Genomic DNA, 21,641 nt, shown 5'->3' with positions numbered 1-21,641 from the left:
CAGGCAGGCAGTGTATTTACACAGAAAATGAAACAATGGTGTTAACATACACATACTGGAATATAATAATTTATAACTGGACTGGTAGTAATACTAGCCAAGTTATTACCTAAATTGTGTGGTGTAACTATATAACAAACAACTGTATGTAACTGCTCAAGAAATGTTGTCAAATAAATCACGTCAGGCTCAGATTTCTCGTATTATTATTAATCCTTCTCTCTGACTGTCGGATAATAAATCAGCTCAATAATATTTATAGTTTGTTTTACGTATAAAGATAATTATATAAATAAAGACATAACTAAAGTAAATACAAAACTCAGCCGGGCACTGGTACATGCAATATTATTCTCAAAGTGGATATCGTACTGAATAATCTTTGGTAAGTAAATAAATATTTTAAAGAATTAGATTCGAATGTTTCTTTCTCATTCATATAAAATGTACACAAAAAAGTTGTGTATTGCATGTGAAAAAGTAGTGAAAACAAATCAACCCTCTTCGTGTAACGAGCCAGCACAAGTTCATGTACAAACTCCACTAATAAGTAAAAGGGTTAATATTTAAGTGGTCTGGTCTATAATTTTTTATGGCTCTTTTCCAATCAAGTCGAGCATTATTACACAACTCTGTTTTTTATTCTTTGAATAAATCCCGTGCAACTTTTGCGTTATGATTTTCTCGCAGTCAGGCATTTAATTTGTCATGCCGTGGAAATGGAACGGATTGAAATGAAACTGACTCTCTCTGAAACCATTTCTTTGATACTTGTGTGTAATTTGACCATTTTGTTATTGTTTCGTTTTAATAAACATCGTTGCTTGGTTGGTAACTGGCTGGTCGGTGGTCTGTTGGTTACATCGTTTATTTACATATGGACGCATTTTTGTCTTTCAGTTCAAAACTAGTCGCTTGAGAAGAAGAAGATTCAAAAATACAAGTGGGGGATTTGTGTAGTGAATTTGATTCAAGGAGTTTAAATGTGATCAAAATGTCGGCCTCTGGATCAGGTAAAAACCCAATTTTTGTCCAATTTTCTATCAAAAACTGTGGTACGGAGAATATTATACGCAATAACTTGAGACGGAATCGGGTGGCTTAACTTTACGAACTGAACATGACACAAGATAATCTCATCGCCATTTGCATATTAACAAAGTCCGTAAGAATGGTAAATTTACTATGCGCACACATTATTAATCTTGCACTGACAAGGAAACGATCGTGCGGATGATACAATCTTAATATTAATTGCATTGCACAGTGCCTTCTTTCTCTTTTGGATCGGACTTTGTAGGTTTACAATTATTATTCTTTTTTCACTCGTGTTCTTTTATAGGATGCATAATTGCACCACGTCCAATTTGGGAATGGGTGGATCCCACTCAAACTGTAAATGATGTTGTTTCATTTTCATTGTTGGAGATATATTGCTTTACACACTGCTGACCAAAATCAGGGAGCGTGGTTGGTGGTGGAGGTTCATTTACACGTATATCCGATATGCAAATGTAATAATATGTGCATCTTTTGTGCGTGCAAGTAAGCTTCAATTTCCAAGAGCCGGATCAAGTCCATGTAGCGAGAGAATAGTTTCAAATGTCAATCTCTGACATTTATTTATGTATGCCTGGTTGGTCGGATATAGTTTTGGTAGTCTCATACTATGCAAATTAATGGGTCGCCTCGAAAAGTTCATAACTCATCCGCATCCACCTCCCGTCATCATTCTCTCATCTCATCATGAAAAATAATAAAATGCGAATTTTCCCGACGCTGCGTCTCAGTCTGGTGGCAAACTAGGGTCAGATCACATTACTCAGAATGTCGCACAGTCACAGTTCCAACTATGCCCAACCCTACCACCACCGACCCCCTTTTAGCAGTTCCGGCCCCACCGTGTCCACTGACCGTCCTGCCACTTTAAATCTGCAGGGCAAGGCGGCAGGCCCTGCGAATAGTACGAATTCCAATCCCACCGGGCTTGGCATGCCGTCTCTTCCGCACAAACCAACCCGTTACACCCCCGTCTACCCCACCCTCATGATGCCCACGAACAATCCCACCATTTCCAGTGGGGCTGGAAGTAAATCCTCCTCCTACTCGAGTCTCACGTCATCCACGCCATATTCTGCGTACACGCGACAACCCCAAAATGCCACCACGACGACGAATCAGCCACTGCAACCCCTCACGGCACAACTTCCCCCCAAAACCTTAAACACGTACGAATCTCGGCACCAGTACTACCAACCAGCTCAGCGGTTGCAACAGTACCCACCCAGCCACCCATCCGTCACGAATTTGTCGAACGTTTCGAGTAAAAGTGCCCAAAATCTGGGAGGGGGTGACTCCGTTCCGGACGTGTTCTGTTTGTCATGTCCGCCAGCAGAGTTTAAATTCTCGGATGCATATCGAGCTAAAACATGTAGGTTGTTAAATTAATTTATTGATCCTCTACTTCCTCTGGGTTAACAGTAATAATAACCTTAATACGGTACTCGTGAGCAATCCATTGCATTAACAACTCCAAGTCTGTTAAATGTTGATTATCATAAAAAGCTGCCTCATCATCATAACTATAATCCTCATCATGCTCCTCTGGATTCTCATATCTTTGTAGAGGAACATTCTGCATGTCACTAATACGACTTCTCATTTCTTTACTAGTGCCTCGTGTAGGAAAAGAGAACGAGCGGCTGATCGGATTCGCCACGTTGCCGGAGCAAGTTCACAGGAAGTCGGTGAAGAAGGGGTTCGATTTTACCCTCATGGTCGTGGGAGAGTCGGGGCTGGGAAAATCGACACTTATCAACAGCCTGTTTCTGGCGGATTTCTATAATGATAGGAAACTTCCCACCGTGTCGGGTGAGCTATCGAGTTTAAATTCAATAAATTCTTATCCAGTGTTTTGCAATCACAGGCGCAAGAAACGACGCCCGCTATACTTCATACGGCGCGTGGCTAGATAGCGCATATTTCTTGCACTTTCTTGCACCTGGCATTTCTTGCGATTCCTGCTTTACAGTGCAAGAAATGTGGCAAACCCCCAATAAACGAAACACTGTTCTTATCTATGAAAAACTAACGCTTTTAAATATTTTGTAGACCTCATCAAAAAGACGACTTCAATTCAACAGCATACGATCGAGATTGAAGAGAGGGGAGTCAAGTTGCGTCTCACGGTGGTGGACACGCCAGGTTAGTATGAAGGGATTTATAATCTGCTTATCTAAACTATTTCGGCACAGGCATATTTATTAAAGAAATTTGTACCATCTTTATAAAATGTAGGCTTTGGGGACTCCATAAATTGTGAGGAGAGTTGGAAAACATGTGTCGACTACATTGACGACCAGTTTCACCAATACTTCCAAGCAGAAAGTGGTCTTAACCGGAAGCACATTCAGGACGGGCGGGTCCATTGTTGTCTCTACTTTATCCCGTCGTATGGACGAGGGTATGTATATCCTATTTTGTTCCTTATCCTTGGAGCTAAATATTTTATTTAATGAAATTATGCAAAGTTAATCCAATTCTTAACTCCAGATTACGCCAACTGGATATCCAATCCTTAAAGACGTTACAAACCCGAGTCAACATAATTCCCGTCATTGGAAAATCAGACATATTAACCCCAACGGAAGTGAGGACGTTAAAAGATTCGATTTTAGAAGATTTGAAATCTAACCATATTCAGGTACATTTTATTTTTTAATCACGATCCGATTCTTTTTAAAAGTTAAAATTTCTGATATTTGAAAATAGATTTACCAATTTCCCGACTGTGATGAAGAGGAAGACGAGGAATTCAAAAAGCAAGATCGCGAACTCAAAGCGGCAATTCCATTCGCAGTGGCGTCGAGCGATACGTTTGTTGAAGTTGCTGGAAAAAGGTTCAGAGGACGCGTCTACCCCTGGGGAATAGTCGAAGGTGGAAAAACCCATTACTATTACATGCATATTTTGTTTGTGTACACGACTACCCGGGTGTACATAGACATACACTAAACTACCCGGGCAGTGTTAGGTATTTTATATGACAGTCTTTGAATCAGTGGTGAATTCACCAGATTCCTAGACTGTATATACAACGTTGACATTTATGCATTTATTTACTTGACATTTCAGTCGAAAATCCCAACCACAGCGACTTTGTCAAACTGCGTACAATGCTCATCCAATCTCACATGCATGACTTGAAAGAAACAACGCAAGAATTACACTACGAAAATTTCAGGGCGAGAGCAATCGCTCAAATTTCACAAAATCCACACAACAAGGAACGAAACAAATTGAAGAGAGAATCTTCTTCCGATGTGGCCCAACAGCAAGACATGTTATTACAGAAGGAGGCGGAAGTAAGTTCAATATCATAAGAAGTATTTTGTGTAATCTATGATTCATAATATTAATTGATGTTAATAAACTCTCCCCCAGATTAAGCGGATGCAACAAATGATTTCAAAAATGGAAGCAAAGCTCCGTGCCGCCGGTCAGCCGCAGAATCGTGGCGAGTCCATTGACATTTAAAGACAACGACGACTACATTATTAACGTAGGACGTATCATCAAAATAGTAAAAATCAGCACATTTTTGGTCATTTCTCGGCTTTAGAAATTTGTTTTAAAATTTTTAACGCCGAATTTGTAGAGCAGGTCATTGCCAATTAAGAAAAATATAGACTCCAGACTATGAAAATTATTGAAGGAGGAGATCTCAATTTTAAGAAGCCTTCAGAAAAATAGTCACTCATCGAAGCTGGCTTAAAAACCTTACCACCATTCTATTAATCAACTTCCTGACTATAAATTAGTCGTCTGGAATTTTTAAATAAATTCCCAGGGCCCAGGAATGATTAAAATGTGTTGATTTTGACTATTTTAGTGACAAGTCATCCAGACCTACGTTAATAACAATATAACATTCTAAGTTCTAGTCGAATACATACAATTTAGACGACTTTGATAAGTTTCAGCTTATCCAAGAATTTCATTCCAAAAAATGATTATTATGTACAATGGATTATTTATCAGACATTATAATCCAACCAAGCATCGAAATCTTACAGCTTTAACATGGCAATAATAATTAGCTCATTTTTTAAAAATAGCGACGCTGTTCAATATATAATAGCAGAGTAACGAATCATGTTCAAATTAGTTGTAAGTTAGCAACTTGATTGTTATTATTATAATCATCGACACGGCGTGTTGATGCACTTATGTAATACTGCCAAAGTCTATGCAAAACTGGCCTCTGTGTGTAAAAACATGTAGTTAATTAATGCTAAACAGATTATTTAGCCCATCACCTTTAATTACTGTATACGGCCTCTTAAAGTTCAATAAATTTGATGCTGAATAAAATATGAGGAAACGTAGAGGAGAAGGAAAAGTGGGATCGAAACGAATCTGGGCGGCGGTGTGGGTTTCCTGCACGAAGAGGACGACCTTGACGACAGCTCGGCCAACATGATGCTCAAACCTCGATGAAATCCTTGCATTTTGGGCCCCCAATCTCCATCTAGGACGACTTTCACTTTCTTATTTGTCGTATTTGTCGTACTGCTGTTACTCTGTAGTGTTGGAAGGTTTAGTGTCGGGGATGAATTTTGTTCCTCCGCTGGAGTTGTGGCACTTGAGGTCGATGAAACCAGGGGAGTGGTAGTAGTGCTAGTAGTGGTACTTGGTGTCGTGGTTGAGGGCAGACTGATCGGCATTAAGTGAATATTGACCAGCGTGGGCTCGTCGCCAACGTTAACTTGCACCCTTGTAGGGCGATACCCGTCTAATGTGACCTACATTAGGAATTGTAAGTAAATGAAATAAGGCAACGCAAAAATATATAAAATTTGTACTGCACCTGCAAGGTATGCCTCCCAGGCGGAAGTAGCCTCCAAAACTCTCCCTGTCTCGATGTGAACCAAAATAGTGGAGAGAGACCGTCATCATCACCTCTGCTATTCACCCGCGACATCAATGCCCCCTCCAGCACGTCGTGACTCAGGGTGTCAACCACTTGACCACGGATGCCACCCAAGGCGGCTTCCACGAGAAGGGCGTAAATTCCCTGTAAGAAACCCACGATTATTTATCCGAGTCAAGTTTTACGAGCGTGATCTAGACAGACAGACGACCATGACATGACGGGTGCATAAGCCCTGACTTGGGCTAAAAAAATGCAATAATTTGTACGTCATTTTCCACCAATTATTTTTTTACTTACCCGTTCATGCCTTGCCGCAATTTGCAAGAGTGTGGCCTCATCCCCCGGATTTCGACAGCAATGCAACCCCACCGTAATTTCCGGTGTGGCGGCTCTCACATAGGACCAGTCCATCATCGTCCCCCGAGCCGGATACCATTCCGCCCCGTTGACCCAGCCTTTAGGGAAATTGCGGCGGAGATTGGCACAGTTCCAGCTGCCTGCTTGGCCCCCCACGGCAGCCACATATTTGTCCGCTAGTCGCGTGAAGATGTCGTTGTCGGGGGTTTCGTGGGCTTGAGAGGTCATGAGGTCGAGGCGGTCGTCGAACGGGAGGACCAGCATTGCCTGACCAGAGAGGAGAGAGAGCGAGAGGACAAAATTGTTGGCGAGGGACCATCGCATCACGGCGGCTGTTTCGGGTTGGAGGTTATGGTGGGAGTAGTGATATTCCTCCTCGGAGGTGGGGAACACGAGGGGAAAGTCGCGATTGAGGTCGACGCCAGCCCCGTTGCTACTGCACACGTAAAAAATGAGACAATTTAGTAAATGAAGTAATTGAGTAAGTAATTGAAATGCATAGAAATGACATATTTTCACAAATTGACTGACCGTCCCTTCCCATCCAGACATGATCCCGGTTTCGCAGCTGCAGACCCGTCAGGATTCATGTCGAAAAGAATATGGACCTCGAGTGCCTGGAGGAGACGACGCTCTTGAGTTCCAACTTTGCGAAATCCGATGAGAAGTCGCTGAAAATCAAGTAATTGTGAGCATTTGCTTTACTACTGGTGTTAAACATGGTAAAAAATCAAACTCATGAAAATGACTTACCTGAGCTAATGAGAGTAATGTTGCACATGCTGGACCCGAGAATCCGTTCACATTTCCAACCAATTTTACCTGTGGTCTGAGCACGGGTCGCAAATTTACAGAGTCTCCGACCCGCATGACCCACAAGGCTCGACCTATAAAACATATACCTTTGAAATTCTTTTCGTGTTTTCTAGATTAATTTTATGATCTCACCTTGACTAGAATTTCCAATCGAGGTCAGGGACGCAATGGACGAGTGTTGCTGAACCAAGTCATGCAAAATTCTGGTCAGATTGGCGTGGTCGCACGGACTCAAAACCTCGGCGGTACGGTTGGTCGTAACGTCGCCCCCACCGCTGCATGAAATTACTACGACTAGGAGCAATAATAACCAGGAGTAGCACAAAAGAGCCATGACTGATTATTATGAAAAATCAAACTAATGAAAACAAGCAGTAAATAGTTGTCTGCATCTTCAGCTACCGAAATGAAACTACATACGTACTGGTACTACAATACTCTCAGATTAAGAGCGGAAGTCGGTATCTCTCCTTCGCAAGAGATGAACCAAGAGCTTCCGTCATAAATAAGATCGATGCTTAAAAAATAAGCCAGCAACACAACGACAACAATATTGTTTTGTCTTTGGTTTCATTCTTTGAACTCACATAAGTACCCATTTTAATTATAATTCACTTCCAAATTTGAGGTATCGGACATAATAATGCGTAACACTTTTAAAAATATATACACGTAACATTTTTCGATTTAAACAACATGCTTTTCACACTAATAATCTACTACATTCAAATGCGCTGGCAGAAACGGACCCGAAAAATTAATGACATCACAGAGAGAGCGCGATTAATTACAGATATCGATCAGATCTGTTTCATGGTTAAATATTACACTTGATAAGACTACAATTATTGCTTCTGGTTAAAGCTGTTGAGCGTGTTGAGCCACATTTTCGTCTTCCCACATGTCTCTCGAGTGCAGAGAGGACACGTCATTAAGAGTTGGGGCGACACGGCGACGTCTTCCCTCAAATGGTTTACGACACACTCGGCCATTCCCTTAATGAAGAAGGGATGGTCGTTCGGGGCTTGGGCGCGACGGATGGTAACGCCAACCTAGATGAGAAGATAACAATGAAATTGGGCGTATAAATAAAAACTATGTCCAGGGATATAAATGATTACCTGTTTCGCTAAGTCTGACCCATATTCGATATCCATCTCATGCAACGTTTCGATGTGTTCATTCACAAATGCTATCGGGACGAGGAGTATGTTGCGTAACTTCTTAGCAGCCAAACCTGCACGAAAGAGGAAAAAATGAGTACATACATTAGGTTCAACTGTCGTCACGTGTTTAAATAGTTCATGCACCTTTGATGGCCTCCTCGGTGGAAGGTCGCAGCCATGGGATCGGTCCGACCTTTGACTGCCACACGAGTCGGTAGGGGTACGTACTGCCGAGAGTTTTCATGACAAGCTCTACAGTGGCAGAAACCTCGACGGGGTATGGATCCCCACGGTTGACAGTCTAACCATAAAAATCAGACCGTTACTATCATAAATTAAAATTAACCCACAAATTAGATTTATGTACCCACCTTCATTGGGAGGGAATGCGCCGAGAAGAGGATGACTGGCGGACCCTGATTTTGTGGAAAGTGAGGCAATTGTTCCTTGATTCTCTCCACGACAGCCGCCACAAAGCCAGGATTCGTGCCCCACCTGTCCAAAACACTCCACTTGATGGAGGACGACTCTTTCTTATCCATGTAAAACTTGTGTATCTCATGAATCGATGAGCCCGTCGTGGCGCAAGAATACTGTGGATATTGAGAAAAGGCAACCGCTCTCTTGACCCCGTCCCTGTAAATTCGTAACAAACTAAATAAATACCCTTCCTTCTACCACTTTATTTATGACCGAAATTACCTTTCCATCTCCTCCAACGTGCTCCTCGTGAGTGGATTAGCATAACGAAAACCAACATACGGCTTATGTGGCGCCGTTGACGGGGACAAGCTGTCCAACTCCTTACATAACAAGTCACCCTGTATCTTCGTCCACTTTAAAATTGGCGAACCACCCCCAATTTCCGCATATTTCGCCCGGATGGAAGGAGTTCGTCGTTTCGCGAGCCAAGCACCGACCTGAGTTTGCATAGGGAGTTGCATGATGTCCCGGTCCTGTAAATATTTGCATACGCACATTATGTCACGTTTTCCTCAGCATATCATTCTCGAACCTCACCTGAAACAGCCTGTGCAGAAACGGACCCACTTCCCCCAACTCGGCCGGACCTCCCATGTTCAGCAGGAGCACGGCGGTCGAGTACGGTTTGGCACTCCTCCCACCGGCAAAAAATTGTCGCCCCGTGAGACCCCACCCGACCCCAATAATCCCTGGTGTTAGAGCCCACCTCATGATTAGTTAGTTGGGTGAAAGATGTTATGACGTGGCTAAAAATACACTATATCGTTGTCAACTATCAATTAATTTAATCAGTTTATCACCTGTTGCATAGATCATCATCTTCTCTCAAGTGTCAGTCAATCAGAGGAGGAGTGTAGTGGGTCTGTCGGTGGGTCGGCACGGCAGGCTCGTATCAATTGTCCGAACCGTGTGCCGCCACTGTTCCTCCGATGTTCGACTCGAGGAGATGATGATGCAGATGGCCTTGACGAAGTGAGTTCCCAACAGAAACTACTACTTTACTACCACCACCACCACCACCACTCAGTAGTTCATTCTCACTCACTCAATCCTCACTCAGAGTTTCACAAGGAGCTGCTCTCAGAGAGATAATATTGACCCCACGGACAAAGTTGGAACGGATCTTCGACCAAGTCCAAAAATCCCACATCATCAAGGTCATCATTTCCCGTAATGATGGCTAGTTGGAAAGGTCACGCGTCCCGATGGTGGTGGTAGTTTTTTTAGTTTGATAACCTGAGTGGGGGCGCCAAGCAGGAGGAGAAGTTAATTAGGATAATTAATTAGGTATCATATACGTGACAAGATTACATAAAAATTACCCCGACCGAGGCACAGAGGAAAAGTTGATTGTACAAATTTTAGCGAGGAAGTAAAGTAGTAACGACGACGACTACGAAAATGTCGGTCAGAGCCTTAATCCAGTCCTCGTCGACGTCCTCCTCTCAGCAGTCACAACAACAGCACCAGCAAGGAGGGAACATGAGGGGGGGTCGAGATGGGGGACGTAGGACGAATCTGAGGGAGACGATCCACTCTGGTCACTTCATGGTGAGAAGTTATTTAAGATGTTGATAACTGTAATAGTTGAGATATATTTCTTAACTGTTTCGTCATCATTGTCTTTCTTAGGTGTCCGACTTTGAACCAGAGTCCGAAGCGCAGGATGAAGAGTATGAGGTGGGCATGCCCATCCCGCCTGGGCCTCCGGAGACCGTTGTTGTAAAAGTGACCGCCCACCAGTCCTCGGACATGTTGCCTTCTAATTATGGGGGAGGAGGATCTTCGTCTTACCAGTCGAACCATAACCACCACCACTCATCAACCAACCATGCCCACAACTCGCAACACCACCAACAAGGGGGACGAGGGAGCAGTGTCATTATGAAGAGGGAGAGAAGCAGCAGCTCGAGCATTGTGGATAACTCACTCTCCGACCTGGGAATGGTCATGCCGGGAGTGGGAGGTCATATAAATATAAATCCGTACAACCAAGCCCTTTCCCAGTACACTGGTGGTGGTGGAGAAGATGAACCTCCCACGGCAGGGACGGCTATTTCGATTGATGGGTCGCTCACAAAACTCTTCCAATGCATGAGTTTAGCGTACAGGTGAGGTCACTCTACTCACTAGTGGAGATAATGCTAAATATGTAGGTCATTGTTATATAATCATTATGAATGTGTCCCTGTTTGTTTGAATTTTCAGGCAAAAGTTAACCTCTCCAAAGTGGAACCGCTTCAAAGGGGTCAGACTCCGCTGGAAGGACAAGATTAGGTTGAACAATGTGATCTGGAGGTGTTGGCACATGCAATGTGAGTACTTTTTAAATTTAGTTTGAAATCCAGCACTAAAGTTGTACCCAAACTGACGAGCTGTTCTTTTGTCAGTTATAATGAAGAAGAAGACCTTAGTCTGCCAGTTCGCCGCCCCACTGGATGTCGACGGTCACAACAAACCCGAGGTTAGGAGCGTGCCATTTAGTGTTAGGCGTAGCAGAACGAAAGGAACATTGATGCTGAGCATGAGACTGTCTTATCTGAGTTATAGGTTTGTTGTCCACAGGCTGTCGTGATGGAAGGGAAATACTGGAAGAGGAAGCTCTCCACGGTGGCTGCCGAGTACAAAAAATGGAGACTTTTTTACCGGAATAGAATCATGGGATGGACACATGCCACCCCGACGGCGGATTTAGTATGTAAATAATTCTTATTAGTTGATTACATATTTCACACTAAAAATGTATACCTAATCTTATGTAATTTTTAGCACCCAGTCTCCCTCGATGGATTCGATTGGTCCAGATCAGGAACGTTTGGAACCATGTCAAACATCATTTTTGATGACGACATGTTCATGGATTTCACTGATACTCTGTTTTCATCTCTCTCGTCTAATCAACCCTTTGCATTTCCCAATCCAAAAGAAATAAGTTAGTTTTTTCCCAATTTTATTTTTGAAACTTGTAAAAAAATTGATAAACAAACTAAATCGTTTAACTCCAATCCACCTACAGCGAGGGTAGGCATGGTGGCCGATTTCATCCAACCCGGACTTGTACAACTGCAACCAAACCTGGACGATTTTATGGATACGTTGGAACCCCTCCAAGACTACGTCAACTCGAAATTGTTACCTCCCGTCCCGGAAGAACTGGAAAATTTTGACCCACCCGACAGTCTCCTTTCAGATGATGTCCTTACCCACAACCACAATAATCAAGGCAACAAGAGTGGATCTTCTGCCCAACAGCAGCAGCAGCAGCAGCAACAACAACAACAGCAACCACAGAACTACTACGATCAAACAATCCTTCTCCCACACCATAATGGAATTGCGTCTACTGAACAACATACCAATCATCACCCCCACCACAATAAGGGGCGAGTCAGTCAACAGGAAAAACAATTACAGCAGCAGCAACAGCAAGGATCCTCTTCTGGAATATTTGCAAAGCCTCAGGTCAGTTATTTCTAAAGAGTTTAGTATTAGTTCAGTTTGTGAAGGAATGGAGTTTAATTTGTTATGTTTATCCGATTTAGGGCAAGCCTCGAGGTCGCACCCGCAGTGGTCCCGGGTCACGATCATCCAACCAACCCAGTCATCAACAGCAGCTCGTGAACAACGCCAACTCTAACACACTCCTCTCCCACCTCCTCGCCAATTCGAATCACCACAATCACCACACCAGCCACAGCCACCCCCACTCCACGTCTTCTTCTTCACCATCCAATCACCACAATGTCCCAGCCCTTCCACCCCCACCAGTGACAACTAGCAGCGGTGGAACTGGTGCTGACTACGGAAACATGTCTCCACTCAATATGATTATGGGCGAACAATTTCAACAGTTCCATTTGCCGGCGCCAAACACGCCACTCGTCGTACGTACTTACTTATTCTCACAAAAAATATTTGATAATTTTAACACTTATTCATTTTCCAGATAAATTTTGGAGGTCTTGGGAGTGGCAGTGGCTCCTTGCTCTCGTCATTTAGTGGCGCATCCAACACTTCGCCAACGGGAGGTGGTGGCTCTGGTGGAAGTGGGGGTTCGGTTTCTCCCCCTCTCGGGCCTCCATCCTCAACCACGCCGACGAGCAACCCTTCATCTCCTTCTAAAGGGGCGAGAAAGGGACTTGCTGGCTCGAGTTCTTCTACCGGCGGTGGTGGAGACGGGAGTGACCGGGGTGGTTACAAAGTACGTTAAAGATCGTCTCTACGCTAATCTGGATCAGTGTATTTGAGTGGGTGTGATTTCTTTCAGGAGCATCGACGCGTTTCACACATTAACGCGGAGCAAAAACGGCGGTGCAATATCAAAAATGGATTTGACACGTTGCACTCTCTCATCCCGCAGTTGAGTCACAACCCAAACGCCAAGGTGGGTAATCTTTAACATTATGTGGGTCACCCGCGTCAAAGCTTTCTTGCCTAATTCACTGCCTCTCGTGCAGGTGAGCAAGGCTGCTATGTTGGCGAAAGGGGCCGAGTACATTCGACAGTTGAAGCTGGAGCGGGCCCAACTCAAGGATGAGATCGAACGCCACCGGGCCGACGTGGAGGGTCTCAACGCCTCCATCAACAACTGCCAGTCCATGCTTCCCGCAACGGGAGCGCCCGTCTCGAGGCAACGCACTTCCAAAATGAACGAAATGTTTCACGTGTGGGTGAGGCAGAGGACATTGGAGAATTGGAAGTTTTGGCTGGTGAGTGAACTTTATTTATGGAGTGCGTTTATTCCCAGATAAGCAGATCGTCGTTTATAATTCATTGTAAACTTATTTCCTATCTAGTTTTCCACCCTGATCCGTCCCCTCTTGGACTCGTACAACAACTCTGTCTCTACTGCCAGTGTTGACGAACTTTGTCGCACCGTCTTGGCATGGGTGGACCAGCATTGTTCCCTCGTGGATCTCAGACCAGGTGAGCCAGATCTGTTTTAGGTACATATCTACATATCTTAGAAAAGTGGCATTTAACCTTTGTCGTTTTCACAGCTGTACTCACCTCCCTTCGCCAGTTGTGTACTTCAACGGACATTCTAAGCAATCCAGGCAATCTGCAAGAGGAGGCGTACAAAGCGGTGAATCGTCCTATACCACAGGATCGTAATAACAGTGGTGGTGGAGGTAGTGATTCCTCCTCCAGGTAATCAGCATCAGCAAAACCAACATCTTTCACTTTCATGTAAAAGTATGACGAAAGAAATTGTGACCTTTGATATTTAACTCACAGATAAAACGTTGTCTCCTAAACAGCCAGTAATCCCACAACATACTCTGCTGCTGGATTGCTCTATGCTGCTGCTGCTTCTACTACACTACGTTGTAAACTTGGAATTAACACCCAAAAGTCCAATAATGGATAAAGTACAAGTGCCCCCGATAGCCAACCCCCTCCCACCACATCTCTCTCCTCCAATATATATACCCCCCAACCAACTCCCGTGTAATTAGCCAGTGAAATGAAGAGAATGGTAACTAAAAGCGCTTAAACAAAATCTGCATGTCGCCACGACCATAAATTGGTACAGCGTGCATGTCCACACTCCACTTCTACACAATACACACATTTAAATACGTGACAAAACAAGAAGGTGCTCCAATTCAGAATAACAAAATACTAATCAGAATCATAAGTCAGAACTTGAAGAGACTCGAAACATGTAAGACGAGGATCTTACTCAGCTCAACAAAGAAACACGAATACGTCGAAGGTTTGAAGAGGGAGGAAAACTGTAAATTGGAATGATATAACTTATCTAGGAACACAAATTCAAAGAATGAATAGATTGAAAAAAAATCCTCTCTTCCTCACTCACACTCGTCGTATTTACTATTTTTTGAACACACTTCACGATAAACGACAAACGTCCATATTTCTACAATTTTTCAAAAATTTCAACCCAACTTTAACTAATACAAAACTGCTTTAAGAGAAACATGTGACACCGTATCGATAAGAATAGGAGGACGCAGGTTAAATAAAACCCTAGCTTTTTCTTTGTTTGCAAGAGCGTCCAACAAATTAAGCCATACTGCACATCATTTACTACCACTATACTCCTCCGTTGTTTTAAATACTATCTACATCATAGTACTACTTATGCAAGCAGAGAATATTATTTTATAACGAAAGCCCAACTTTCCACTATCCTTCTGACCTTCGAAATAATCCGCAATGAGAAGTTCTCCTTTCACTGTCCTACAACAAGTCGGCATCGAGAGATTTATATTACAAAAGCTTAGATTAGGTTATCATAATCGATGAAAAAGAAATATAAATATATATATATTATTGTTATCCCTGATATTGCTGCTAAAGTTACTACTAGCTCTATACCCATATAAATACTATATATACAGAGTTCTATATTGATTATAATACTGCATGATAAACTTGATAAAGGTGATGTTTGCTTAGTTATTTTAATAATTACCAGCTGAAAAAGTTAACAGTACAAGAAAAATTATAGATATAATGCTATGTGTGTCTATGTGAATTAATTCAGAAAGAAAGATGTGTGTGCCTCTAACCAACAACGCAACAACAAACAAATTCTATGAAAAAATATATATATTTAGAAACCTTTGTCTTCTTCTATGATTAAGTAATAGAAACAAATATATTGTGCAATTAATTTACGATTCGGATATGATGAAGTGCATTCTGAGCTACTAAGCAAACTCGTAAAATTCAAAGTACACAACAAACTATCTAATTTTTACTACGTATGATTATTATATACACTCTTGTTAAGAAAAACATGAACGGTGTCTAAATGTTTAATTTGCCTTAACTAACTATGGAATGACATGATGGGTCATGGATTAGTAGTTTGGTAGTCTGGTGCAAGAGAATAAAATCAATTTTTAATTCTGAAATACTCCATCAAACAAAATAAGTGGCGTGTATTTACTGCATCTTGATGCATAGATTGATATAATTTATTCACTTTTAGTTGGAGTCCATTGACTGTATTCTTTTCTTGGACACAGTCAATGGACTCTGGTTGAACTGCAACTATTTGGCTATATAAGTATATGTTTACATATATATGTTTTAAAACCATGATGATCAATATAATCATAATAAGACAATGATAAATAATAACATAATAATTCAATTATGGATATCTTTAAACTGATAATTTGTTTGGTTGGTTGGACTAAAATGTTTTAAGTTAGGATGTAATGCTGACTTTGTTTGTTTGGTTTTCGTTTTGTTCGGTGGGACTAATTTCTTCATCTTCACTCTTGTTAAATGGAAGGTATTCGTTTTTTCAAATATCTGGAATGATGTATCATCTGATGTAATCTGTTTAGTCAAAATTAATTGTTGTTGCTGTTGTTGTTGTTATTCGCTCCTTTATTCTCGGCTAGCTCTTCCTGAAAAATCCTCTTGTACTTGTTCTTATCCACCTCATCTCTCCGTCGCTGTTCCGCAACCATTTGTTGCTCCAGTGTAGCCACCGTTCCATGGAGAGAAGGGTCGAGCTGGAGTGCTTGTGCGAAGTCAGATCGCGCTTCCCTGTAGTCACCGACTGATTGATGGCACTGGCCCCGGCGGAAATAGCCCTTCACATTGTCCGGCTGGAGTTTGAGTGCGGTGTCGAGATGGGTGATGGCCTCGTATACTTCATCCCTCTTCATGAGACAGAGGGCATAGTTCAGGAGGAGTGGGACCTTTTGGCTCTCAAGCTCTTTCGCCTCCGAACTGGAGGGGTGTTCCTTGAGAATAAGTTGTTCAAGATGGGAGATCGCAGTAAAATACTTGCGTTCCGCACCGCGAAAATCCCCTCCAGAGAAGAGTGCATTTCCTTCGGTTTGGAGGAGTGGGACGGAGGCTAGTTTCTCCGATTCGGTCAGTTGCCATGTTTCCCGTTCATACCCACCGGGAGGGGACACGCTCAGCAATTCTGATTAATGAAATTCATATTATGTAAATTGCACGAATGAATATAGATTAGATTTTGGTTTAATTTTTGAAGCACCAAAAAGGAAGCTCAAATCTTGCGGTGCTTGCATCAGTTTGTCCAAATCTGGAAATCCAATCCCTTGTGACATCATTCCGCAACAGTGGTGGGTGTGACTTCGCTCACCAGATGCAGACTCACGGATAGCTTTGGACACCATGGGGTACGAGGTGACGTACTGCAGAAACAAAGTGATTAAACAGGTATTAATCTACTCCCTGAACGAATAGATTGAGTGAACAACTCAGATTTGATTCACATACATGTTTCGGAACGACAAATCTCGCCACCTGACCCGGAATCATGGTGTGAACCATTAATTCCCAAACTGGCATTTTGAACTGTTTCCCAATAATTAGAGTCATGGGCTGTGCCATACACCGGGTATCGTCCAGTGCGGGGCCCTCCACATCCACCCCTTCATCAGTGACGATACAAGTTTTGAAATTGAAATCGACCTATGGGACAAGAACGAATTAATATTTAATATCCCATGACTTTTAAATATTTACCTTTGTCCCATCCGGATATGGAGGAAGGAGATCTTTCGGGCCGAGACGACCCTCCGCCAAGATTGTTTTAGCAACATCGGCCGGCAACTTCATCGTCTTTACTTACGATTAACTTTATTACAATTTATGCAATAATAACAAATCGATATTTAGCCCCGTGTGCGACGCATTCGAATCAACAGCTGAGAATAGATAGAATCACATTCGGTCAGTAACCTGAAGATAACGAATATATATATAATTGTCCTTAATTTAACAATTAGAGTAACATGACATTAAGATAGTTGTGAATTTTTAGATGAAAACTAAATTCCGAGATATATATCTTCTTACCCGACTGATTTCCTTGTCAGATTGATGTAAAAGTTGATCTCTTTTTTTATCAAGTGAATCACATGTGTTGTTGAGTGAACTCATATTAATAAAACTCTATGAGTGAACTGGAGGAAACTCGTTGATCTGCTCATGGCCAGGAGCTCGCAGCCTCAAGAACCACCTTTTTCATATCTCTTCCAATAAAGAGAAAGAAACCATATTTTAGTCATAAAAGAAAGAGGTCTCAACAGGAAATAATGTATGACATAAAAATTATCATACTAAAATTATGATTTTGAATCAATGAAAAAATATGAGATTTTTTATTGAAACAAGAATGTATATAACAGCGGCTTTCATTTGTATTGCAACCTGAGAAAATAATTTGTTTAGGTAAGTACGTCAAAAAAACCATTGCCATGAAGTTTTTGCAGTTGAGATTTTCGTATTATTTTTAACGTTTTATGAAGTAGAATTTTTCGAATTGCTAGAATTTTGCTACAGCAATAACATTTGTATGCAACATTTTTATGTACGATAATTGAATTGATGAACAAAGTTGACTTTTGATACTTTCCAGAAGTCTCAATTTCGTCTCATCCTATTTCACGCAATCTCCTCATTTAGAAAATAGACATTTTGCTACTTAAAAAAGACGTATGTCATGCACATCGACATCTTATCGTTCAGATTAATAAATATATTAATTACTTCATAAATATTTTACTGGAAAAATAATTTTATACGATGAATGCAATTTATGCACATGATGCAATTTATTTTTGCATTCGGGCACACGGAGAATATCCGCGAGAATTGAGAGTTCGGCATTTCATCAGAGCTGCAGCCCAGCACCAGTGGAAAATTTATCTAATAATCTCTCATCTTTGGCGACAAACAAATCATGGCTTTTTTCATAGCCTTCAACAGGTCAAGAGGTGGGTGTGGTGTACCTTATCTTATCTTAACTAAGTATTATACTTGCTTATCCTTTCCTCTATGTTTTAGTTGGCAGTGGCGCCTCCGTCGTTATGAAGGCAATCCTCGGTGATGGTGGGAGTGGTGTCTTTTCCAGGTCCAAGGCCACCCTCTCCGTCGGCAACAATTATCAACTCTTTCTTCGTCTGGGAGGAGGAGGAAGAGCTTTATCTCACATTCGATTAACCAGTGGGCGACAAATTCAGCGTGACTTGACTCGAAGGCGGTTCCTCTCAACGTCTCGTGCTCTCGAGGCCGAAAAACAAGTCTACCAGAGAGACAAACCTCACTGTAATGTGGGCACGATAGGTCACGTGGATCATGGCAAGACTACCCTCACAGCGGCCATCACAAGGGGTGAGGCAGACATCAAACATTGATCAGATTATGTTTTTTAATTTCGCTTCATATTTTTGCTAGTTCTCTCCGAATCCAACAAATCTGTGAAGGTGAAGAAATACGATGAAATTGACAATGCTCCTGAAGAGAAGCAACGAGGCATTACGATCAACGTGGCTCACATCGAATACGCCACGGAGGCGAGGCACTATTCACACACGGATTGTCCCGGACATGCCGATTATATTAAGAACATGATCACCGGCACGGCCCAAATGGACGGGGCGATCCTAGTCGTTGCAGCGACTGATGGAGTCATGCCCCAAACCAGGGAACATCTCCTCCTCTCAAAACAGATTGGAATTGAACACATTGTCGTCTTTATTAACAAGGTGAGATGGTCGTTAAAATTGGTGGTTTAAATATTTTAATCATAGCAAGGATAGATATTTAGGTAAATACTTGCATTATTGATTACAGGTTGATGCCGCCGATGCTGAAATGGTTGACCTAGTGGAGATGGAGATTCGCGAACTAATGTCCGAAATGAAATTTGATGGCGACAAAGTCCCAGTGATTAAAGGATCCGCCTTGTGCGCCCTGGAAGGGAAGAATCCAGAAATTGGGGCCAATGCTGTCAAAGAACTCTTAAGCGCCGTGGATTCCTTCATCCCAACGCCCGTTCGTGATTTGGATAAGCCTTTCTTACTTCCCATTGAGAACGTGTACAGCATTGCGGGGAGAGGAACGGTCTGCACGGGACGATTAGAGAGGGGTGTGCTTAAAAAGGTACGTATATAATTTTGTTATATAAACTTTAGTGTCAGTATTTAATAAAGTTTGGTTTAAGTTTAAACTGAAACTAACTTTTTTATATCTTCTTGTAGGGAATGGAATGCGAAGTGTTGGGCTATTCTAAAAGCCTCAAAACTACTGTCACAGGAATTGAAATGTTTCATAAAATATTGGAAGAAGCGCAAGCAGGTGACCAACTTGGTGCCCTGATTCGTGGCATTAAACGGGATGAAATTCGAAGAGGAATGGTCATTTGCAAACCGGGCACGATGAAGACATATGACAATATTGAAGCTCAGGTAGATCCACAAGGAATTACTTAATAAACTTAACGTTCGAATCAAATAATGCTTTTATAATGAATTATATTAATTATTACCCCAATACTATACCAGGTTTATGTGCTAAGTAAAGAAGAAGGTGGTCGATCTCGTCCCTTCACATCTCTCATCCAACTACAAATGTTTTCCAGAACTTGGGATGCTGCCGTTCAAGTTATCATCCAAGGAAAAGATATGATCATGCCGGGAGAAGATGCCAAGTAAGCGATACCTCTATTCCCTTAATGAGCTAATTCTCTTCTCACGACAAACCTTCTGATTACTTAAACATTACAAAAAATTAGTGTAACCTAATATTACAAACCTAGGCGATCAGATAGGTTGTAAGTGAATGCTTTCAATTCTTCCTAACGATAAATTATATTCGTATCATTGCAGATTGCAGCTGAAACTTATTCGCCCCATGGTGTTGGAGAAGGGTCAGCGGTTCACGCTTCGCGACGGATTTACCACCTTGGGGACAGGAGTCATCACCGGCATGATGAAAAGCATGACTGAGGCCGAACGTCAACTCATGATCGAGGGGAGGAAAGGATTGGAAAAGAAGGCAAAGAAAGAGGCTGCCACTACCAAGTCATAAAATAAATCAGAGAGAAGAGTAAAATAGTGCGAATCATTTCCTAGTTTTGTTGATGTTTTGATTGTTTTCATGCTCTAAATATTTACTTTATTTCTAAGTTTCGTCTTTACATACCAAGTACTTGTGCGAATGAGTCGATTATGATAATGATGATGAGCAAATACATAAGATATATATAGAAAGTTATGCATTATCTTCATTTTACTGCTAAAACCTATGCTAGTTATCAACAAGTCAGTGACATGTCTAATACTTCTTATCCACCATATATATTCGATATATAGAAAGATAAACCATGATGCTGAGTGTCACTTGGAACAAATATTAGTAAAATATTATTAATTAAAATAAATCCAGTAGTATTTATACCCAGAAAGTTAATTAAACATTATCAAGTATCTTTATTTAATTTACTGACGCATGTACACACTTAATTTGGTTGTGTGTGTGACCATAAAAGACGACACAAATATTTACTTTTGAAAAAGTGGGCTCACCTCACCTTCTGAATATATCACTGACAAATTCACAGACGTACAAATAGTTTAGATTTTATTTTTAAATTGCATAAACAAAGTTCATAAGAAAAAAATTATAGACAACGAACAAAGGTGTAATCGGTGACGAAGATGTTGCTGTTAGCTTTGATGTTAGTGAGAAAAGATGGAGCTTATAGATCTTCATCATCATCGGGTAGAGCAACGTTGGCTGCCTCCTAAAATATTCAAATAATAATAATTTAGATAACTCCCTAGTTCGATACCGATAAAAAGTGGTTTGTTTTAAATCGTGCCCTTACCTGGAGATCGTTTTCAATCTGTCGTTGCCAAGCAGGATCCATGTGGACCTCTGGTGGAGCGAGTGCTGGCATGGCGACGAACTCAAGGTTGGGATCCCCAATAAGTTTACGAGCCAGCCAGAGAAATGGTTTCTCAAAGTTGTAGTTGCTCTTAGCGGAGATATCGTAATATTGTAGATTCTTCTTCCGATGGAAAACGATGCTCTTTGCCTTCACTTTCCGATCCTTGATGTCAACTTTGTTCCCT

The 21,641-nt window shown here is 41.8% G+C and overlaps 7 protein-coding genes across 19 annotated transcripts in view; 3 read left to right on the top strand and 4 right to left on the bottom strand.

The window, feature by feature from the left end:
• Positions 1-30: 30 nt before the first annotated feature.
• On the top strand, positions 31-5,375 carry LOC110863558 (septin-2). 7 transcript variants are annotated; one of them, XM_035854329.1, is made up of 9 exons: positions 31-385; positions 901-1,013; positions 2,674-2,871; positions 3,112-3,204; positions 3,298-3,463; positions 3,553-3,703; positions 3,772-3,937; positions 4,135-4,364; positions 4,444-5,375. In XM_035854329.1, exons 2-9 carry the CDS (start codon positions 995-997, stop codon positions 4,534-4,536), a joined length of 1,116 nt encoding a protein of 371 aa, XP_035710222.1. In that variant the 5' UTR covers positions 31-385; positions 901-994; the 3' UTR covers positions 4,537-5,375. The 7 variants fall into 7 exon arrangements, with proteins under 7 accessions (XP_035710222.1, XP_035710225.1, XP_035710215.1 ...); XM_035854332.1 differs by lacking the exon at positions 31-385 and adding an exon at positions 749-773; XM_035854322.1 differs by lacking the exons at positions 31-385; positions 901-1,013 and adding an exon at positions 1,803-2,431 and having other exon boundaries at positions 4,444-4,561; positions 4,938-5,375.
• On the bottom strand, positions 5,171-7,502 carry LOC110845983 (carboxypeptidase N catalytic chain). Its single transcript, XM_022092561.2, has 6 exons — positions 7,241-7,502; positions 7,046-7,179; positions 6,824-6,963; positions 6,233-6,728; positions 5,870-6,076; positions 5,171-5,804 (listed from the first exon to the last, which is right to left on the bottom strand). The coding sequence occupies exons 1-6, from the start codon at positions 7,440-7,442 to the stop codon at positions 5,349-5,351; spliced, it is 1,635 nt and encodes a 544-aa protein (XP_021948253.1). The 5' UTR covers positions 7,443-7,502; the 3' UTR covers positions 5,171-5,348.
• Positions 7,503-7,659: 157 nt separating this feature from the next.
• On the bottom strand, positions 7,660-9,693 carry LOC110853558 (ferrochelatase, mitochondrial). Its single transcript, XM_022101847.2, has 7 exons — positions 9,558-9,693; positions 9,295-9,503; positions 8,977-9,230; positions 8,646-8,910; positions 8,419-8,575; positions 8,230-8,345; positions 7,660-8,160 (listed from the first exon to the last, which is right to left on the bottom strand). The coding sequence occupies exons 2-7, from the start codon at positions 9,466-9,468 to the stop codon at positions 7,954-7,956; spliced, it is 1,173 nt and encodes a 390-aa protein (XP_021957539.1). The 5' UTR covers positions 9,469-9,503; positions 9,558-9,693; the 3' UTR covers positions 7,660-7,953.
• A 113-nt stretch (positions 9,694-9,806) lies between these two features.
• LOC110847680 (carbohydrate-responsive element-binding protein) lies at positions 9,807-15,644 on the top strand. 6 transcript variants are annotated; one of them, XM_022094675.2, is made up of 15 exons: positions 9,808-10,044; positions 10,123-10,308; positions 10,390-10,868; positions 10,966-11,072; positions 11,148-11,221; positions 11,308-11,451; positions 11,527-11,689; positions 11,774-12,219; positions 12,300-12,641; positions 12,704-12,958; positions 13,025-13,141; positions 13,215-13,466; positions 13,554-13,683; positions 13,758-13,908; positions 13,996-15,644. In XM_022094675.2, the coding sequence occupies exons 2-15, from the start codon at positions 10,159-10,161 to the stop codon at positions 13,997-13,999; spliced, it is 2,814 nt and encodes a 937-aa protein (XP_021950367.1). In that variant the 5' UTR covers positions 9,808-10,044; positions 10,123-10,158; the 3' UTR covers positions 14,000-15,644. The 6 variants fall into 6 exon arrangements, with proteins under 6 accessions (XP_035710162.1, XP_035710160.1, XP_021950367.1 ...); XM_035854269.1 differs by having other exon boundaries at positions 9,807-10,308; positions 13,028-13,141; positions 13,224-13,466; XM_035854267.1 differs by having other exon boundaries at positions 9,807-10,308; positions 13,224-13,466.
• A 41-nt stretch (positions 15,645-15,685) lies between these two features.
• LOC110847706 (AH receptor-interacting protein) lies at positions 15,686-17,738 on the bottom strand. Of its 2 annotated transcripts, none has more exons than XM_022094702.2 (5): positions 17,581-17,738; positions 17,248-17,463; positions 16,999-17,193; positions 16,754-16,913; positions 15,686-16,678 (listed from the first exon to the last, which is right to left on the bottom strand). In XM_022094702.2, the coding sequence occupies exons 2-5, from the start codon at positions 17,338-17,340 to the stop codon at positions 16,092-16,094; spliced, it is 1,035 nt and encodes a 344-aa protein (XP_021950394.1). In that variant the 5' UTR covers positions 17,341-17,463; positions 17,581-17,738; the 3' UTR covers positions 15,686-16,091. The 2 variants fall into 2 exon arrangements, with proteins under 2 accessions (XP_021950394.1, XP_021950401.1); XM_022094709.2 differs by having other exon boundaries at positions 17,248-17,429; positions 17,581-17,717.
• A 616-nt stretch (positions 17,739-18,354) lies between these two features.
• Positions 18,355-20,979, top strand: LOC110842155 (elongation factor Tu, mitochondrial). The gene is made up of 7 exons (XM_022087865.2): positions 18,355-18,500; positions 18,571-18,897; positions 18,961-19,271; positions 19,360-19,668; positions 19,767-19,973; positions 20,070-20,215; positions 20,394-20,979. The coding sequence occupies exons 1-7, from the start codon at positions 18,467-18,469 to the stop codon at positions 20,593-20,595; spliced, it is 1,536 nt and encodes a 511-aa protein (XP_021943557.1). The 5' UTR covers positions 18,355-18,466; the 3' UTR covers positions 20,596-20,979.
• The window catches only part of LOC110842157 (GTP-binding nuclear protein Ran), a 1,385-nt gene continuing 716 nt past the window's right edge, over positions 20,973-21,641 (bottom strand). Inside the window, exons 3-4 of the mRNA XM_022087870.2 lie at positions 21,395-21,639; positions 20,973-21,310 (exon numbers count right to left, since the gene is read on the bottom strand). Of these exons, the coding sequence (XP_021943562.1) occupies positions 21,266-21,310; positions 21,395-21,639 (290 nt within the window). The 3' untranslated portion in view covers positions 20,973-21,265. The remainder of the gene's footprint in view (positions 21,311-21,394; positions 21,640-21,641) is intronic.

This window comes from Folsomia candida, unplaced genomic scaffold (genome assembly GCF_002217175.1).
Source record: "Folsomia candida strain VU population unplaced genomic scaffold, ASM221717v1 Fcan01_Sc001, whole genome shotgun sequence".
In the NCBI taxonomy this organism is placed as follows: Eukaryota; Metazoa; Arthropoda; class Collembola; order Entomobryomorpha; family Isotomidae; genus Folsomia; species Folsomia candida.
Note: the sequence above shows the minus strand (reverse complement) of the source record. Positions and strands in the feature narration are given on the sequence as shown.

Coding starts and splice junctions, on each gene's coding strand:
- LOC110847706 (XM_022094702.2), bottom strand. CDS start 17,340: ATGAAGTTGCCGGCCGATGTTGCTAAAACAATCTTGGCGGAGGGTCGT. Junction 16,914..16,998: donor GATTTGTCGTTCCGAAACAT/GTATGTGAATCA, acceptor TTGTTTCTGCAG/TACGTCACCTCGTACCCCAT. Junction 16,679..16,753: donor AGATTTGAGCTTCCTTTTTG/GTGCTTCAAAAA, acceptor TTCATTAATCAG/AATTGCTGAGCGTGTCCCCT.
- LOC110842155 (XM_022087865.2), top strand. CDS start 18,467: ATGGCTTTTTTCATAGCCTTCAACAGGTCAAGAG. Junction 19,272..19,359: donor TTGTCGTCTTTATTAACAAG/GTGAGATGGTCG, acceptor TATTGATTACAG/GTTGATGCCGCCGATGCTGA. Junction 19,669..19,766: donor AGAGGGGTGTGCTTAAAAAG/GTACGTATATAA, acceptor ATCTTCTTGTAG/GGAATGGAATGCGAAGTGTT.
- LOC110863558 (XM_035854322.1), top strand. CDS start 1,828: ATGTCGCACAGTCACAGTTCCAACTATGCCCAACCCTACCACCACCGA. Junction 2,872..3,111: donor GAAACTTCCCACCGTGTCGG/GTGAGCTATCGA, acceptor AATATTTTGTAG/ACCTCATCAAAAAGACGACT. Junction 4,365..4,443: donor TATTACAGAAGGAGGCGGAA/GTAAGTTCAATA, acceptor ACTCTCCCCCAG/ATTAAGCGGATGCAACAAAT.
- LOC110845983 (XM_022092561.2), bottom strand. CDS start 7,442: ATGGCTCTTTTGTGCTACTCCTGGTTATTATTGCTCCTAGTCGTAGTA. Junction 6,729..6,823: donor TGTCTGGATGGGAAGGGACG/GTCAGTCAATTT, acceptor TTACGTGTGCAG/TAGCAACGGGGCTGGCGTCG. Junction 6,077..6,232: donor TTGCGGCAAGGCATGAACGG/GTAAGTAAAAAA, acceptor GGTTTCTTACAG/GGAATTTACGCCCTTCTCGT.
- LOC110847680 (XM_022094675.2), top strand. CDS start 10,159: ATGTCGGTCAGAGCCTTAATCCAGTCCTCGTCGACGTCCTCCTCTCAG. Junction 10,869..10,965: donor TGCATGAGTTTAGCGTACAG/GTGAGGTCACTC, acceptor TTGAATTTTCAG/GCAAAAGTTAACCTCTCCAA. Junction 12,959..13,024: donor GTGACCGGGGTGGTTACAAA/GTACGTTAAAGA, acceptor GATTTCTTTCAG/GAGCATCGACGCGTTTCACA.
- LOC110853558 (XM_022101847.2), bottom strand. CDS start 9,468: ATGAGGTGGGCTCTAACACCAGGGATTATTGGGGTCGGGTGGGGTCTC. Junction 8,911..8,976: donor ACGTTGGAGGAGATGGAAAG/GTAATTTCGGTC, acceptor ACGAATTTACAG/GGACGGGGTCAAGAGAGCGG. Junction 8,161..8,229: donor GGTCAGACTTAGCGAAACAG/GTAATCATTTAT, acceptor CTTCTCATCTAG/GTTGGCGTTACCATCCGTCG.